The sequence below is a fragment of the Ostrea edulis genome, chromosome 5, assembly GCF_947568905.1.
Source record: "Ostrea edulis chromosome 5, xbOstEdul1.1, whole genome shotgun sequence".
NCBI lineage: Eukaryota > Metazoa > Mollusca > Bivalvia > Ostreida > Ostreidae > Ostrea > Ostrea edulis.
Window position 1 is genome coordinate 63426133 of NC_079168.1, and position 20945 is coordinate 63447077.

The 20945-nt window shown below is 35.2% G+C and overlaps 1 protein-coding gene across 1 annotated transcript in view; it reads right to left on the reverse strand.

The window, feature by feature from the left end:
• The window catches only part of LOC125651075 (calcium permeable stress-gated cation channel 1-like), a 91253-nt gene that overhangs the window by 29322 nt on the left and 40986 nt on the right, over window positions 1–20945 (reverse strand). The window contains 6 exon segments of the mRNA XM_056165091.1: window positions 1052–1103; window positions 1254–1393; window positions 12404–12486; window positions 13172–13320; window positions 16579–16611; window positions 19963–19975. Of these exon segments, the coding sequence (XP_056021066.1) occupies window positions 1052–1103; window positions 1254–1393; window positions 12404–12486; window positions 13172–13320; window positions 16579–16611; window positions 19963–19975 (470 nt within the window).

Genomic DNA, 20945 nt, shown 5'->3' on the forward strand with positions numbered 1-20945 from the left:
CCCCAGGGGCCATGATTTGAACAAACTTGAATCTGCACTATGTCAGAAAGTTTTCATGTAAAAACCAGCTTTTCTGGCTCAGTGGTTCTTGAGAAGAAGATTTTTAAAGTTTTTCCCTATATATTTGTATGTAAAACTTTGATCCCCTATTGTGGCCCCCCCCCCCCCCCCCCCCCCCCCCGGGGTGGCCATGATTTGAAAAAACTTGAATCTGCATTATATCAGGAAGCTTTCATGTAAATCTCAGCTTTTCTGGCTTAGTGATTCTTGAGAAGATTTTTAAAGTTTTTCCCTCTATATTTGTATGTAAAACTTTGATCCCCCCTTGTGGCCCCATCCTACCTCCGGGGGCCATGATTTGAACAAACTTGAATCTGCACTATGTCAGAAAGTTTTCATGTAAAAACCAGCTTTTCTGGCTCAGTGGTTCTTGAGAAGAAGATTTTTCCTATATATTTGTATGTAAAATTTTGATCCCCTATTGTGGCCCCATCCAACTCCCGGGGCCCATGATTTGAACAAACTTGAATCTGCATTATGTCAGGAAGCTTTCATGTAAAAATCAGCTTTTCTGGCTCAGTGGTTCTTGAGAAGAAGATTTTTAAAGTTTTTCCCTCTATATTTGTATGTAAAACTTTGACCCCCCTTGTGGCCCCATCCTACCCACAGGAGCCATGATTTGAACAAACATGAATCTGAAATATGTCAGAAAGCTTTCAGGTAAATTTCAGCTCTTCTGGCCCAGTGGTTCTTGAGAAGATTTTTAAATGACCCCACCCTATTTTTGCATTTTTGTGATTATCTCCCCTTTGAACGGGACAAGGCCCTTCATTTAAACACACTTGAAAGCCCTTCACCCTTCGGTTCAGGTGAGCTAAAAAAAAACTTGTAGAGGAAAATATGCCTTCTAGCAGAACTAAAATCTCTCTGGAAGTGCAAGGTACATGTGATTTGCAGCACATAAACTGAGCAGCTGAAGTTCTGCAAATGATTGTATGATTTCACCTTGATAAATGAAATGAGAACTTTCTTATTGAAGCTGTATACATACTCTGGATCTAAATTCCCAATGGTTGTATGCCCAAAGTCGGTTTTATTTCCAACTACAACAAAACCAGAAAAGTGTTAATACTTTTCAACTTTCTGAAACTGAAATATATCAACAAAGTTTTTATTGATGGATGTCAGTGTTTATGGAAATGTTTACTGTAAATGAAGGCTGTGGACACAACTAAGAAGGGACAGTTACTCACTGTTGTTTCCGGAGAAATTGACGGGGATGATGATGACGACTGTGAGAACCATGACGACGGTGGTGTAGATAATGAGGTACCGCTGGAAGGACAAATACTGGAGGGCATCCTGTCCGCCCTTCTGTAGAATGTCGTTATCTCTGTAAATCACACAATGTCACGCATAACACCGAGTTAAACTAAACCTGTCCGAGCTGTATTGATGTACCAAGCACAACGAGACAGAGATCAAGGTAGTGGATTGTGGAAGACAGCTATTTATTGTGAACCCAGGTGAATGGAGAAACACCTTGTTATCCTGAAACCATTTTTCTACCTCGGAGTTCAGTTTGCTTGACATTATGTAACGTATAATGACTTCTGTTGAAAAGGGAAAATACTTAAGGTCCAGAATCCAATTCTATATAAGGACACTCTAACCCACCCCTCCATACCAGTTGACTCCAAAGTTGATAGAGGTCATCCTCATCTCATAACAAGTTTGTGCCAACGATTTTGTGATTTCTAGTGAAACAAGAGACCCATGGGCTACATCGCTCACCTGAGCCATCTTGGCCCTACCATTGTTCAAGGTCAACATAAAAGTCTAACAAGGTCTTGCCATAAAGAATCTATATACAAATTATAAAAGTCCTATCTTAAATTGTTCAGGAGATATTAGATAGGTCAGGTTTTTCTTAAAGTAGGTCAAATTAGATCAAACACCATCGTGTCACAATGTCTTGCCATAACGAATCTCTATATACCGTATTTTGCCGAATATAATACACAGTGGTGTTTAATACGCACCCCCCACTTTGAGCCTAAAAGTTGGTGAAAAAATGCACTTCGGGTGTATAATACGCAGCAAAAATTTTGACCAAGCGGTAATCTTTATTTTATACTTGGTGTTAATTTTCACTTAATATTTTTGTAGAAATAATGAATTCTAAACAACGCACAATAATTTGCAAACTTTTTGAGATGAGGTCTACATCGCGGTAATCTTCAATGAGAATCTTCAGGGAAATATCAACCCGGACAAGCCTGTTCATTTCAGCAAAGCACGAGATTTTGTAGCATTAAAGTCTTAACTGACTCGATATTTCCTTTGTTGAAACTTAAAATCAATCAAATAGCCGATGTTATAAAAATAAAATTAAACTATCGCTTATTTTACTGTAATCAACACACCATGGTAGGTACAAAGATGCAAATTATCAACTCCTCGTTAACTACAATGACTATTAAAATGTGTGAAAAAAATTTTGTTAGGTATTTCTTTACCCGGAGGGGGTATCTAACAAAAGCAGTGTACACAACAATGGCTTCGTAAAACACCCGCTTTTACGCAAGAATAGTTATTTCAAAGATTCAAATAAGTATTTCATTAAAAATTAGGCCTATTCATAAAACTTACAGTAAACAAACTTTTAGCAAGTGACAAAATTATTTTCCAACAATTTTAGCACGTGTCAAGGCATTGTGTACACATGCTTTCAATAATGGCGGCATGCGATGTAATGAATAGTCAGATCCAATGCAATTTGATTGGCTGTTTGTTTCATGATAATTGAATTATTTAGATATTGTAAGTATATATATCACATTTTCTGCAATTTTACGTTTCTGTAGTAATTTTCTTGAGGTCGAATTTTCTACTTAATAAATAGGTGAACGTGAAAAGGAGTACAGTATTCGAAGCCTTGGTCTTTGAGTGAAATATTACACTACTTAATCGCCGAGTTTCATCTGGAAAAAAAGGTCAAAAACCTAGTGGTATATAATACGCACCCCTTTCTGGCACAAAAATATTCTCTAAAAAAAGTGCGTATTATATTCGGCAAAATACGGTAGAATATGAAAGCCCTACCTAAATAGTTCCAGATATATTTAATATATGTTTTCTCAAAAGTAGGTCGAACTCAAAGTTCAAGGTCACAAGGTCAAATAACATAATATGAAATAAAAGGTTTTGCCATAAGAAATGTATATACAAGATATGAAAGATCTACCTTAGATAATTCAGGACATATTGAATAGGTCTGATTTTTATTAAAGGTAGGTCAACTTCAAGGTAAAGGTCAAGGTCACAAGATCACACACAATTATATCCCATGAAAGGTCTTGCCATAAGGAATGTAGATATAAAATATGAAAGCCCTAGCTTAAATAGTTCAAGAAATATTTTTAAAGATATTCCCCATAAATATATGAGCATATAAAACTTTGATCCCCTATTGTGGCCCCACACTATCCCCAGAGGCTATTATTTAACAAACTTGAATCTGCACTATGTCATGAAGCTTTTTTCATGAAAATTTCAACTTTTCTGACCCAGTGGTTCTTGAGAAGAAGATTTTCCCTACATACCTGGGTATTCGCACGTTAAACTTTGATCCCCTATTATGGCCTCACCCTACCTGGGGGGGGGGGGGGGGGGGGGGGGGGGGGGGGGGGGGGGGGGGGCATGATTTTAACAATCTTGATTCTGCACTATGTTAGGAAGCTTTCATATGAATTTTAACTTTTCTGGCCCAGTGGTTCTTAAAAAAAAAATTTTAAAAATATTTTCCCTATATATTTGCAAGTAAAACTTTGATCCCCAATTGTGGCCCCACACCTGGGACCATGATTTTAACAAACTTGAATTTGCACTATGTTAGGAAGTTTTCATGTCAACTTGTCTGGCCCAGTGGTTCTTGAGAAGATTTTTAAATGACCCCACCCTATTTTTGAACTTTCATGATTATCTCCCCTTTGAATGGAGCATTATCCTTCATTTGAACAAACTTGAATTCCCTTCACCTAGGGATGCTTTGTGCAAAGTTTGGTTGAAATTGGTCTGCTGGTTCTGGAGAGGATTTGTAAGTGTATTTTTGCTATTATCTCCCCTTAGAGAAGGGTGTTGCCCTACATATGAACAAAACAAATTTGAATCCCCTTCACTCAAGGATACTTTTTACCAAGTTTGGTTGAAATTAGCCCAGTGGTTCTGGAGAAGAAGTCAAAAATGTGAAAAGTTTAGAGAAAGATGGACAACGGGTGGTCAGAAAAGTGCTAGCTCACTTGAGCTTTCAGCTAAGGTGAGCTAAAATCTGTCAATTTCAACTTATCATAAACCATGTCCATGCCCCTTTAACCTTCAGATTCCAAAATCTATAGGTATCATCCACATCCCAAGGCAAGTCTCTGTGTATAGTACTTTTGACTCTGGATAAAAAGCAAAATCATTTGCAACAAACCTTTCAAACAGATGAGCAAATTGATTCTAATACTACCCCAGTTTTGCTAATGAGTGGGGTGAGGTATATTAACTATAAGAAAGGCACTCTTGCCATAATGCTTTAGGAAATTTATCAAAGAAATTCAATTTGCATGAGAACTGTTGTGTATACAACATATATCTGGTATGTGTACTTATATACAGTTGGTGTAACTTCATTATAACTTTACTGCGAGTGCATCTCATTCTTGCAATCTTATTTTTCTTTTAAATCTCCAGATAACTTACTTGACCCTGAAAAATGCTGGAATCCAAGAGCAGACACCCTGAAATGAAGATAAAACAAAATTTGCTTTTTGTTGTTTTAGATAAACCACATGTTCCTTATTGTCTTTTTATATGATAATGGTGATCTTTTGATATCTTGATGTGTCCTCTGACAGGCAAAGTGTTACAAGTTATTGATTTACAACAGATGGTATGTCTAATTCAATCTCACAACAAGCAATCTTATTCAAAGTCAATAATGTACAACTCGGAAACTTATCAATTCATAATCCGTTGAATGACAAGTCATTCAATTTTAACCAATGCTCTTGGTCAAATTTTGGGACTGGGTTCATGAAAGTTAGAAAAATAATAGCAATATATGTTTAACAAATTAGAAAGATACCATAAAGTAGGGAGTACATTTTTTCTTCAATGATTGTAACCCAAAAAGTAGGCACACAATCCATAGCACTAAAGGATCACCAATTTCTTCAGGTTTTAAGTTCAGGTCAGTGCAGTGACAATTTTTGCTGTCATAAATCTCATGATAATTAAGGTCTTCCGTAACAACGGAAGACCTTCTACTGATTGTGCTGGTTAAGATTATTCTTATTATTCTTTTTTTTTTCTTTTTCCTAGATGCTAACTTTGAAGCTTCATATCTCGCTCATTTCTGCATGGATTTTGCTCAAATATTCAGGGTTTATAAACTTTACAGAACAATTTTAAAATTATGTACTACATTTCAGAAATTCCCTTCTGTCCACGAGTTATTCCCCTTTGAATGAAATTTTAGGGGCTTTGGTTTCCAGACAAAGGCTCCGAGACTGTATAAGCTAGAGCAGAAAATGCATTGAAAATGAAAAGTAGGAGCATTGTAGTTGTGCACATTGTTTTTTGTTTTTTGATTACAGCGTTTAAAATGGTGGTTGACAGGGTTAAAAAATTAGGACGCCTAAAGGAGCAAAAAATTACACATATTTTCCTTTGTATCTTTCAAACTAAAAATATTTTGTGAAGACGTGTCGAACAAAAGTTGTGCAAAATGTTAAGAGCTTTCTTTTGATATCCCTAAAAAGGGACTGGCCCCTTAAATTAGGGATCTGGGCATCTTCAAAGTTTTCGCTTTATAACTCAAAAACGGTAAATATTTCGATGTGGCTTTCGCTGGAAAAGTTGTTCTTTAACATCTTATTGATCTCATAAACATAATATTTTGCTCGAGTATTGTATTATATATGAGTAAAAAGCCTGACCCGCAAACAGGTAACCGTATCATTAGGTAGGTGAAGGGGGAAAAATATGCGTATAACTTAAATAAATTTGCTTTAATTGATAAATCTGACTTCATGAAATGCTAATATTCTTTTAAAATAAGGTTTTAAAGTGATCTATGGTTCCTTTAAAAATCATCTATCGTCAACTTTCTTTTTTTTATTACTTTAGTTAGTAGCTTTAATATAAACAATCGTTCCAAAGAAAAAAAGAGGAAAAGGTTATCTCTTCTACGTTTGTTATTAAAACAACGATATATTTATAATTGAAGAAACAAACCTTCAAGCATAGAATAACTTAGTCATTAACTACACGCATCTTACATACACCGTGGGGTTTGTTTTTGTTTACAATTACGTAGCCGCCTCGAGGAACCATCGCGTGTGAACCAGGCATGTACACAAAGTAAACATTGTCGTCCTAAATATAACACAGAATGTTATGTTTTTGATCATATTGGATTTTTCGAATAATTCAGTCTTTCCAGGAATGTATATACCTGTTTATACGTCCCTGGTCTTACGTTTGATTTGTTTTAAATTCAAAACTCTAGAGCATTGAGTCAGGCATGAATTTTAAAATCTGCAATTTAATATACAGTTCGTTTCTCAATCATGTCTAATTGCTAGGTTTTTATGTCACACAGCTCCAACGGAAGACCTCTCGTTGCTATGCAACGAGCTTTGCTCTAGTTATATCACTGTCAGTTAATCACAACAGCTGCATACATGCCAACTATCCTGATTTTATGCACTGGCAAAAGCCATTACCACTTTCCTGTTAAATATATAGCAACCACATGTAAATTCACATTTTAAATTAATGACTGATTTATAAAAATACTTTAAAAATAAACTTCGTTATTTTCTCAATGTTTATTGTGTTGTCTGCCATATTTTGGTCGGTCTATGAAATCTACTAGACTTACTAAACTAGTACCCATAAGACAGTTTGGCAGTAATGAAGAGTGTGTCGATCATCAAGGGGAAAAGAGTTATAACAGAACAATCACTGAATCTCTCACACTCTTGCTCTCTCTCTCTCTCTCTCTCTCTCTCTCTCTCTCTCTCTCTCTCTCTCTATCTCTCTACATAGCTAGTAAAATGAAAGTTCAAGGTCAAAGCATCTCTCAAGATCAACGTAAAAGTTATATTTTCAGATCAAATTTATCACAGGACTTGGCCATGCTTAGGGCATAATAATTTAAACATTATCTTGTAACTCATATGACAATTAAAAAAGAAAACTGGCTCCAGCTGCAAAATTCAATGGTGACTGTTAAAATCCTATGATGACCTGCAAATGTTATCCTAATGGATACATGTGGTCATGTGATACCGTAATATACATCTACTCACACTGTCGTGCTTGTGGAGATGAGAGTCCAGGGACTCCACAGACCCCTGCATTTTGTCCTTGTTGTCATCATGATCCCCATAAAAAAGTGATGTCCACCTACAGAAACAATGTCATCATAGAATACAGAAATGACTTTAATGTCATCATAGAATACAGAAATGACTTTAGTCGCATCACAGCTACACAAAAATAACTTCAAAGTTATCAAAGCATTTAAATGCCATTTTGTATCATCCCCCTCGAAATCAGATTAAACAGAAAATTACCACATTAATAATTCATTACTTTCTCATCATTACACCATAATTAGTCTTATTGCAATAAATTTTATGTAAATGTTCATGTGAAAATAAATCGGTCTGAAAATACTGATACTGATAAAAACATTAATTTGTGCCTATCAATTAAAGCAGAAATATATTTCTGTATGGTGACAATGTAATATGATATGAAATCTGAGAACCATATGCCATGTTTCATGCGACTGCGCTACTACTATATGATATCTGCATGCTGCCGAAAACCAACCAGACAAAATCCATCAAAATGCAAATTCTAATGTCAGGTTGTCTGCAAATGACAGAGTCCGAGACTTAGGAAAAAACATGGTGGCCTTGATTCTTGTCACTAAAATCAATACACCATTTCCTTAAACATTCATAGCAGTCTGGCGTATGACCTGAGCTGATCAAATGATACATAGCAAGTTATAACTTCCTCGACAATTCGAGACACTAGTGTCAGAAAGTCAACGGGAGGCCTTCCTCATACATAGCTGCAGAACTGTAGCTCTCTGAGAAAAGTTTGGGACAGACCAGAGCTACAATTCTGCAACTGCCTCATACAGATACACTATTGTGGTCCCTTTTTCAACAAACTGGAAGCAATCACATGCAGATGCTTACATATGAACACTTGAATTCTACAATCTATTCCTATATATAAATCTTTAAAGCCCTATGGTGGCTCCATTCAGATAGAAGACGGGGGTCACGGTTTGAACAATATCAAATCAACAATACATGAGGGTGAGAGCTAATTAATTTGACAAATTGTACTCTTCTCATTATTGAGATGAAGATTTTCAGAGATTTTTTTTCTCTATCTATTTCTATGTAAAACAAGAGGCCCATGGTCCTAGAATTGCTCTTCTGATACATTGTAGAACAGGCAAAAATTCTCACTAACCAAGATTCATCAATTAACAAAGTTTGATGATGTTAAGTCAAATAGTACATGAAAATTTAAATGTAACTGTCCAAAAGTGGGTCACGGTGACCTACTTTTGGAGACACACTAAGACTCAAGATGCATCAACTGACAAGTCAAATAGTATTCAAATATAGCCGTCAAATTCCAAAAGAAGGCCACAGTGACCTACTTTTTGGTCGACACACTCTAAAGACTCAAGATGCATCAACTGTCAAAGTTTGATAATTGAAGTCAAATAGTATCGGAAATATTCAGATATAAATGTGAAATTCCAAAAGTAGGTCACAGTGACCTATTTTTTGGTCAACACACTCTGAAGACTCAAGACCCATCAACTGACAAAGTTTGATGATTGTAAGTCAAATAGTATCTGAAATATTCAAATATAGCCGTCAAAATCCAAAAATAGGTCACAGTGACCTACTTTTTAGTCAACACACTCTGAAAACTCAACATGAATCAACTGACAAAGTTTGATAATTGTAAGTCAAATAAATTCCAAAAGTAGGTCACGGTGACCTACTTTTAGGTCAAAAAACTATGAAGACTCAAGATGCATCAACTGACAAAGTTTGATGATCCTAGCTTTCATAGTGTCCAAAATATGCATCTAAAATTGAAAATGTGAAATTTGAATGTCTGCAAAATCAAAAAGTAGGTCACTGTGACATACTTTTTTTTATAAATATGTTTTGAGATCTCTAGACGCATCAACTTACAAGGTTTGATGATTCTAAACATCTCAGTATCTGAAATAACAACCTAAAATGTATTCATAAATGATTAGCCATAAAATTCAGAAAGTAGGTCATGGTGACATACTTTTCACATGACAAAGTTCAGGGTCCCATGATCCATCAACTGACACATTTTGATGATCATAGGCTCAAAAGTGTCCAAGATATGCATAAAAATCCATTTAATAATAATTACCTGCGAAATTCAAAAAGTAGGTCACCATGACCTACTTTTGAGACAACTTGATATTAGGTCCCAAGATGCATCAACTGACAAAATTTGATGATCCTAGTACTTATACTAAGCAAAATATCAAAGTTTTAACAAAACAAAATTTAAGGTCAACTTTGAAGTGACCTTGAAACCACACCCTTTGCCCCATGATGATGCCTTGAACAATTTTTTATCTACAACCTATCCTCATCCTTATGCATAAGTTTGGTGATAATTTGCCTTGTGGTTCTTGAGAAGAAGATTTTTTGGCAACCACTACTTTTTGTTCGCATTTTCCTAATTATCTCCCCTTGTTAAAGGGTCACAACCCTAGTTTTAGTATAAATGAAAGCCCTTGGGCCAAGGATAACCTGTGACAAATTTGACAAAAATTGGCCAAGGGGTTCTTGAGATATAGCTCTTTTTCCAAAAAGTTGATGCACACCGCACGCCAGACATATGGCTATATGATTAGCTCTTTGAGCCTTCGGCTCAGAAGAGCTAAAAAAATCCTACCCTATTGTGACTCTCCCCGGGACAAGAGGTCATGGTTACAACATATTTGTATGGACACTACATGAGGATGCTTGTATGTATCAATTAAATGAATTGTAATGCCCCTACTCAGGAATTTACATTATACAAGAAAGATTTCACCTAAATGGTGCTTGAGAAGAATTTTAAACACTCATTACATTCCAATTTTCTCTCCCTGAAATAGCTGCAGATCTGTAGCTTTATGGGAAAATATTGAGATACACAGTTTGTCCTAAAATATTCACAGAGAGCTACAGGTCAGCTGATATCATTGGAATGGAGCGCACATTGCTTGATTTGAAAAAACTTGATTTTCCTTCATCTTGCGCCTAGCTTAGTTGAGGTTTTGAAGACTGAAGTTGAAGATGTGAAAAATTGATGCTGATCCTGACACCAATGACTGTGAGAGATGATGGGGTTAGCTCACTGTGAGAGATGATGGGGTTAGCTCACTGGAATCCATGGTTCATGTGAGTAATAAAAGCTTGGAGGACTGCAGTGCTAAATAAGAGGACTACAAATTGTAATGACAATTTGTCAGTACTGACAATTTTCCTGTGTGAAAAAGGAGATATACATGTATTGGAATTGATGTTTTAAAAACTATGAACAAATTTTATGAGGATGAAAGGTTGACAGCTGCAAAACATCCTAAATAAATATGTACAGTGAATCCACATACTAGAAATGTCTCCTTCACCTACTACTTCAGTATATATGGAAATTATTATTCTACATTGAAGAAACAGAGAGGGAATTTACTGTTGACTGGCTGTTAAGTTCTAGTCCCAAGAGGAGTGATTAGGAGTAAAGCACCAGATGCCTAGTAGTGTTTGTTATGACAGAAGATAATGATAGGGTTATATCATATGTGCGGCAAGCATTTGTTATTACACATTGTACTGGCTGTTGGTAGTCAAATTCTGGCTGAAAAAAAGATATAAACACATTTAATACATGTTTTCTGGGGAGAGCGGTTTATAAAACAATGCACAGAAAATACATTGTATTCTCCCTTTTGAAACCATATCACTCGCCCATGTGGCAGGAAATGGCTGTAGCTGAAAGAATTTATCTACAAAAGGACACAAGTGTTTAGGTGTTTGTGTTACAATTTTCATATGGAACATCGAATGCGATGTCAAAGGTATCATCCTCTACGATCAGGGATCAGCTTGTACAGATATTTATAAAACTGTTTTATCGATAGCTGAACTATTCAGTGTGTTCCCCTGGTATTCCTTAACAAAGAAGCTGATATACTCTTGAGAATAAAGTACACATGAAAATCAATTCTCCATCAAAACTGCTGAGTTTGTACACAGACCAACCTACACAGTAGAATTCTAAGGGGGGTCATAATTCAAGTGCATTAACCAAAATGAATTTTGTGTTTTGTCTTTACTTAACCCATGAATATTTGTGTTATGATGAAAATGTCTTTCAAATTTTGAGCACAAATAATCTGATGTACTGGTAAGGTATATTTTGTTTTCATAATCCATTACCAATCCATCATTTGAATGAACAAAGCAAATATATATACATAGGTAATAAAACTTGTGTTTTTAATCAGGGCTTATTGGAATTCAGCTGAATATAAGAGACAAAAACATTTTTCATCTTAATAGTCATAAAATTTGTGAAAAGACCCACAGATTTGGATAACACAAAATTTAATGATGCTTCAGAGCATTTGGAAGTGTTCTAATCCCTTGTCTTGAAATTATGAAATCAGAACGCTCAAGAAAAACATGTGTAGCCTGCCCTGACATTTGAACTTCCAAGTGACCTCTATAGAACTCTGTTAGGTGTTGCAAAATTTGCAAACTGTGATGTAAGAAAACTTTATTAATTGCCGTGCGACTCCAGCCATTCATTAACTGATGGATATAGTGATTCCCAATGTGTCTGTAGGCGACACATAAACTGTCAACAGAAATAAAGCAATTATTCAACACTTTTTACCAGAAGGAATGTTTACAAATGAGAAATATCATGATACATCAATTCATTTATTTGCATTCCTATAAATATCCAATCCCCCAAACCGTCATAAAATATTGTAAGTCTGGCTACAAGTTGTAGCATATTAGATATAGATTCCTAATTATTCAGGATATATTCAACAAATTAATGTCTGTCTATCATTACATTGCTATCTTTAATGTCACTCAATTTAATTGACCACAATTTCTCCACCTAGTTTTCATTGGACCAGCAGTATAGACTCACAAATGTTACTACATGTACAACCAGTATATAACGTAACAGATGATCAAAGCCTATATACTTCATACAATTAAATCCCCGAAAGCTCGATGTTAAATTTTGTACATACTTCTCTTCTGTCCTGCTGACAAGCGCAATCCTTCCATAGTCCCAGGCTACTTTCCTCAGTACCGTGAATAATAAGATGAGTAGCTGTATATAAGAAATAAATCATTTTAGTGATTACTATTTTTATTCTAAAGCATGCAAGAAAGTCATTTCAGTGATCAGTTTTTTATTCTGAAGCATACGAAGGCCTATGGACCACCATGCTCAGATAAGTCACTATACACTCATACAATGATAAAGACTCAAAAGTTTGGGACACTAATCATAATCACCTTTGAACCCTATTATGACCTCCTTTGCCTCTTGACTCATGATTTGGACAAAATCAAAATTACACTACATAAGGATGCTTGCATACAATTTGACAATTTGTGCTCTTCTGGTTCTTAAGAAGGAGAATTTCCTACAGTTCTATATGAAACTTGACATCTCTATTGCAGCCCAGCCACGACCCCAGGAAGGATTCATGTACACTTGGGCTCTTCTTGATGTGTGGTTCTTGTAAAGAAAATGTTCCAATGACCTCACTCTGTTCATCAAATCCTATTTATATCCTTTTGAAGCGGGCATGGTCCTTCAATTTTATCAAAAATTAATCCTCATTACCTATATATAAGGACACTTTGTGTCAAGTTTTGTTGAAATTGGCTAAATGTTTTGCAGAAGAAGTAACAAATGTAGAAAAGTAACACAGACAACAAGCAAACAATTTGTGTAGCCATGATGACTGAAATGCAAGGTAATATACAACAGGCACAACAGCACTTACCACCCATCCAACAGAATTGAGGATCAAGTTAAAAGGAATCCCCCCATACTCTCCATTGGTGAAGTCAATCTGGGTGTGATTCTTTACGATGAATGTGTCACAAGAGAGGTCCACTTCACCGCCCGTCGGCAAGGCATTTGTGGTGGTATCTGACATTTTCACAAGGCCTTCACCGTCTCATCTAAGTTAAGAAGACAAAAAATAATTCTGGGGTCAAGGCACCAAATAGATCATTATTCTTAGATCTAGTGAAGATGGGTAATAAATCTAGGATCACATTTAGTTTGCTGGTACACATTTTTCAGTTATCTTATCCCTTATCATATAGAACAAATAAAAAAGATTGATTGATTGATTTTATATTGTTTAACACCCCTCTCGAGAATTTTTCACTCATATGGAGACGTCACCATTGCTAGTGAAGGGCTACAAAATTTAGGCCTACGCTCAGCGCTTATGGCCTTTGAGCAGGGAGGGATCTTCATCTTGCCACACCTGCTGTGACACAGGACCTCGGTTTTGCAGTCTCATCCAAAGGACCACCCCATTTAGTTCCCTCTTACGACAAGCAAGGGGTACTGAGGACCTATTCTAATCCAGATTCCCATGAGAAAATCAAAAAGACAAACATGTTTAAACAAGATATTGAAACATATGGAACACATAATTTCATCCAGAAGTTTCTCAATTCAATCTAACAAAGATTTATCATCACAGACTTATCATGACAATTAAGAGTGTAAGGAATTGTAACTCCAGTAAAAATCAATTCTAATCCAATTTTTCCCCAGAATGTAACAATCATTATGCCACTGTACATTTAGTACTCCTCTGATTTTAATTAAACCTCATTCAGCTACAGTTAGATGACAGGACTTAACACCCAGTAAATAGAAAGGTCTACTAGGGTAACACTGCACTAAATCACTCCTCATCATCAACAAATCTATCCAACACCTGTAGCTTTAATGTCACAGTACAGTAAAACATCCTTATAACAAACACCCTTATAACGAATGTGAATTGATATACCGTATATACTCGCCTATAAGTCGGATTTTTGGGAGTCGATTTTTGGTCCAAAATTCTATGTCCGACTTATAGGCGCGTACTAAGAAGATTGGTATTTTTCTGGGCGGCGTAATGTAGTGTTTTTTAAACAACTCCGACGATTATCATGGACTACCACACAAATGATTATTGCATACTAGACATATTGTGTTGCTTGTGTATTTTAAAATTATGTATAAAGTACAAGTATTTACATATTTTTATCTAGTTAAAAATTATTTACATACCGGTAACTAATACTTTCAATTCAACTAATCTATCGTTTATCGGTAAAATTGAATTACAAACCCGATTTAATATTGAAATATTCATATGTATACCGGCTGAAATATATTTCATAAAATATTGAATATTGTGAACAGATAATTTAGATCATCATTCTTGACTCTTAAAAAACTCTATTGTTGATACAATGAATTATACTGGAATCCCACAATAACAGTTTTCGCGAGGCACGTGCCACTAAGTAAACACGGTGTCAGGTACTGGTAATTAGGAGACCATAATTGCATAGACCCTGTAAACAAGGGATCATTGCCCATAATAGATCAAGGGTTGCGTTTAAACCCCAAACAGATATGGCTTGGATATTGAGCACCTCATAATTATTAATTTCTCAAAATATTTTTTGAAACATAGGTAAAAACACTAGAGCATTGACTTGAAATTGTCAACCGATTCTGACAAAAATTTGTACCGACTTATAAGCGGGTCAATGGCAAATTCCTACAAAATAACCTTAAAAAATATAACCGACTTATAGGCGGACCGACTTATAGGCGAGTATATACGGTAGTTATTATGAAAGGAAAATAAAAACAATGTATTGGATCTCACAAACTGTTTTTGGCTGGCCCTGGATGTTTGCTATAAATGTGTTTTACTGTATATTTTGACCCCGATTTGTATTCCCTTACAATCCATGTTTTCTACACAGCACAATCCAACATACTGTCTTTATTCTACACAAAATTGGTCTCCCACAGCATGTCAGATACCTTTACCAAAACACTTCTCTGTCTCAGTTATCTAGAGAATGATGTGGATGAATGGTTCATTTTTTGCTTTAAAACTTGATAATAATTGTTACTGAGTCATAGTCTCTACATTATAGGTCCATCAGAGATTAACGAACATAATGAATGATCAATTAATCTGAAGAATACCCTTATAATCCGTGTGATCTTTTAAAGTAAACAGCTGCAATATGTTGTCCATCTCAAAATGAGTTGACAATGCCCGGCCAGCCGTATACTTGACCGGTTGGTGTTATTGCCATGCAATGTCATTCTGTCTGCTCATCTTTAATTAGGTCCAAAAGAATTGTAGCATGTAATTATACACCTGATTGTTGTCAAGTGGACATTTTCTGTATTTGAACAGATCTTATCTGAGCAATCGCTGCGAAAGTGGGAGATGTTTAAACAACTAGCTCTCTTATGAATAAATTGAATGTGCATGCTAAACATGTAGGATGTACATTTCTTTAAGAGGAAAAGTTATTGCTAAACAAGATGTGTTTGTGAAACACAAATGCCCCCCATAATGGCCAATTCCGAAGATGGCCAAGGTCACAAGGACAAATATCTTGGTACCAGTAGAAAGATCTTGTCACAAGAAATGCTCATGTACAATATGAAAGCTCCAATATTTACCATTTAGAAGTTATGACCAATGTCAATTTTTTTAAAAGTAGGTCAAATGTCCAGGTCAAAAGGTTTAGTACCAACGGAAAGGTCTTGTCACAAGGAATACTCATGTGAAATATCAGAGCTCTAGCACTTACTGTTCAAAAGTTATTAGCATTAAGGTTAAAGTTTTAGACAGAATTACAGAATGACAGACAGGACAAAAACAATATGCCCCCCCCCCCGATCTTCGGGGCATAAAAACTTGAAAATTATTGAAATTCCAATATTTAAAATGCAGTAATAGTGAATAAGAATGTAACGAATATAGGGACAATGATAGAAATCATTTAATTTTAAATGTTCTTATTGTGGACACTCATTTTTACTGGAGATTGACTCGTCTCGGAGTATCTTTGATTTCATTTTCAATGAAGTACAAAATTTCAAAAAGTCTAAAATCAAGACTTGAAGTTATAAAAGTTATGGATGCTCTAAACCTAAAAGGTGTATACTGTGAAAATAACCTATACTTAAGATTAACCTGGAGAAGAAAAAAGCAAATCAAAGAAGCAGGACTTTACTTTTTTTTTAATACCAAAATCTTTGTTAACTATGGTTCTTTGTGTAAAGTATGCAAGCAGCTATTGTTCTCATCATTCACCAGTTGTACTAATTGTTGTAAATTGAATGAATTTACAAAAAGACATGACTTTTGGAAATTCAATAATTCTTTACTTACTTTAATATGCTTGTCAATATCTTACATAATAGAGAAAAAACTTAAGAATAATAAGGTTTATCGGCTACCGAAAGACCTTAATAATGAATTCAATCTACAATGTTAAGAACATCAGTGATCGATATAGACAAGTGATTTTTTGTTTGTTTGACAAAGCTGTTGAAATATTGAGCTATAACTGCCTTAACCCTTTCTCTACCGTACCGGTCAATTTGACCGGTGGCACATAAAAACAGGACTACGTAAAAAGAGTGCCTCTAAATCTAAAGGAGGTATGCTACACCAGAGAAATTTGATATGGATGAAAAGTGGAGGATATGTACAATATTTTGAAATTGAAAACTTTCAAATTTACTTTATTTAGTCAAAAAATGCAGTTTTATAGAAAGCAATCTGAAAATTTTTTAAAACCCCTGCTGGACTCGAACACACAATCTACAGTTCAGCAGTCGACGTGCCAACCTACTGAGCTACTTAGTTAGGTGATGATTTTTTAAATGAATAGATATATATTGCTAATACATGTACATATTCATATTTTCATCCATATTTTAAAAGGAATTCAGCCATTATGACGATGTAGAGTACCTCCTTAAACTGTCACTTATTTATTGTGGCATCACAGAGATAGCAAGAGGTACTGTGAGCAATGCTCACTTAGAATACCCGCCGCTTACCCCAATCTCCCAAAGGGTGTTGGTAATAGGTATAAACTACCTCTTTTCTGAGTGTAAAAAACAAATGGCATGACAAACCGTAAAGCATATCAATTCAGCTCGGAACTCTTATAATACACTTAAACTTGCCTCCAACTTGTTTTGTCTTGACTTCACCGTTCTTTCAAATTTACCTATGAAATCGGATATCATAAAATTATATGTAGATCTCAAATTGAACTGAAATTGTTGCCATTAGTACTTAAACAGAGCAAGGGTGCCTGCCATAAGTACTTACACAGAGCAAGAGTTTCTGCCATTAGTACTTAAACAGAGCAAGGGTTTCTGCTGTTAGTACTTATAAGCAAAGCAAGAGTTTGTCATTTTGTACTTATACAGCAAGAGTTTCTGTCATTTTGTACTTAAACAGCACGAGTTTCAATAAGGGAATCACTAACTTCTCAATTTGTTATTTGCGCCCATTAAAGCTGATTTAACGGTCACAACATTTTATCCTTTAAATGACATCACAATAAAAAATTAAACTTTCTGTCTTGTTAAGTTAATGATCATTTAACTGCCTTTAAACAGCAGTGCACTGGCAAATGAAAATGCAGATTACAAAACAGTTGCATTAGAATACATATACAGTGAAACACAGTTATGAAAAACCTCCAGGGTAAGTAAAAAACAGTTCATTAATTATAACCAAACTTCATTACATCCAATAACATTTTTGTTATTTTCCTCTCATAGGGGAATAAATATCACTTTGCAATAAGTGCACATTCCTGGTTCTCGTTATCAGCATGTTTCACTCTATACTACGATCAATTACAGTGTAGATTCCTTATTTTACGCAAATTCATAATATCGCGAAATACCTCATGGACGTCAAATCGCATGATCATGAATTTGTAAATATAGTCTATATTGATCAAGAGTATTTCAACAATATTAAAATAAAAGCCAGTAATTTTATTTTGTGAGTGGTAAGTGATAATAAATTCCTTTTCTATATTTAGGAATCTACAGTGCATCGGAAATTGTGCAACAATTAATGCAGCTATATACCAACATTTTCTTAATGAGCTTCCTCTGTACATCACTTTGAATATGAGATTAAAACTTGTCTTATGATTAATATCAATTACATTTATGATTAGTATCAACTGAGCAGTTCAGATGAAGAAAACAAGAGGCCTACATGCTTTAACACTCATTTGAGTTTAACACACATAAATCTTTGAAACCTAGATAATGGAATGGGCTCGTGATCGACACCTGGTCAAAAGCCACCTCTATGTCAAGTCTGTCCACTTCTAACATCTTTTTACAACATTGTTACCTATAGATGCAAATTGACAGGGACGAATAGAAGATGGACATCTAGAATAACAAACCCTGGTACCAAAACCTGGACCCATTTATTTCCCAATATGGTAGAGGCTGCACATCATATCATTACACTGTACTCAGTTTAGTTGATTGATGTCCAGAAGTAAAAAAAAAAAAAAACCAAAAGATTTTTTTGAAGAAGTTAGCTCCACCTTAAACATAAAACCCAGATTTCTAAAGAAACAGCACAATTTCACTTTATGAGCAATAAAAGCTCCACCCTAGTAACCCCCCAACCCCCTGACCCTAGGGCCACAACAGTCACAACTTTTCTTATAACTACTGTGTATTCAGTTATTCCGGAGAAAAGTAGATTTTTCAAGAATAGTGCATTTTCACTCTATGAGCAATAAAACCCCACGCACTAAATCTCCCGACCCAGGGGCCACAAATATCGCAATTTGGGAATAATAATTATGTTTCTATCTTCATTAATACAAGTACTATATATGCAGTTTTGCTGTTTTATGTCTAGAAGAATCAAGAAGATATTTAATGAGATAATACCTTTTCAGTATACAATTAAGCCAGAAGTTTTGCCCCGTTCTTGCACCTTTATTAACCACTGATCCATGGGGCCCTGTCAATTTCACCATTTTTGGTAAATGCATTTCTTCTAGTAATTAAATTACTCTCTGTAACCCTTTGGTTGATGAATATCATGGAGTCAAGATGTTTTAATATTTGATCACAGGCAGGGGCGCCCCTATAGCCCATTTTGGGCCCAAACTCTGTGATACCAAAGTATATCACAAAGTTCGGGCCCAAAACGGGCTTAGCCCCTGTGTATTTGATATCACATTTTTCACTATATGAGCTATAAACCCCCATCTGAGCACCTAGAGACCTGAATTTCACAATCTTTGTAAACACTTCTCTAATCTTACAACATCTAAAAAAGTTTCATACCATATATATGCATAATATCCCCCCCCCCCCATTTATTCTAGGTAATTTCATCAGTTTACCATTGTTTATTCACAAACTCCCCTATAACTCAAAGCAATAATTCTTTTAAAAATTCATTCATTATACTCATCAAATATTCATTGTACTAATAGCTCATCCATCAAAATATTCAATGAATAATGTGTATCAAACAGAGGGAAGCATTTTATTCGGTCGATATACATGTCATGCTGTAGTAAATCAATCAATATAAATACACCCAAGTAAAATCAAACCATATGCAATATTTACATTAATGATATGATTGACTTTTCCAATCAATGTGCAGCCCACTTCTGATTCAATTTCACCATATGTTTACATGCAGAATGAATAACTAACGACTACAAGAGAACGGACCCTTCCCACATGACATAATGTCACAAATAACATCACCGTACCCTGGTGACCTACCTCAAAGTACAAAAGCTCAAAACGTAAACTTTTCCTGCAAGCAACCCCAGAATCAGTCAGTCTGGCTCCCTGGCCATGCAGCAGACTGTTTTCCTCTCCTGGCACCGATCAATATCACAGGCAGCACACACAATGACATTTCATAATAGACCCAGCCTCCATTGATTACTAAGCTCTCTGTTGCACCATTACAACAGTACAAGTGTGGACAGCCCCACCAAACAACAGCTCAAGTGCTTAAGTCTTATCTTCCCTTATAAGGAGGAATAGCACATCACAGAAAATTGACATGGATGAAAAGTGGAGGATATCATGTACAATAATTATGGTCACAAAATGTCATTTTTGTAAAAAAGTAATCTGGGGAAGAAAAAAAATCAAAATCCCTGCTGGACATGAACTCATGATCTACAGATCAACATGTTAACCAACTGAGCTACCCAGCTAGGCAATCAAATTTAAAAGGAATATTGCTGATATTTATATTTTCATTTATGTTTAAAAGGAAGTCAGCCATTATGAAGATGTATATTATACCTCCTGGATGACATTTTATATGTCAGATTTTATTAAATAATTAATTTGTTTTGCAGTCTCAAATTTACAGTGCAAGTATATTTAATACTGAATAATCAATTTGTACTATAATAACAAACTCTGAACACCTTGAAAAAATTAACAAGAGGCCCAAGGGCCTAGAATCGCTCTTCTGATAAATTGTACAACCCCACCATTTCTATTCTTAGCCTCTTAGTATTCTAACTCTTTAGTTAAATCCTAAGAATTCAAAAAAAGTAGGTCAATGTGACCTACTTTTTGGTTTACACATTTTGAGAACCCAAGAAATATCAACTGACAAAGTTTGATGATTTTAAGCCAATTAGTATCTGAATATTGAAATATAGCTGTCAAATTCC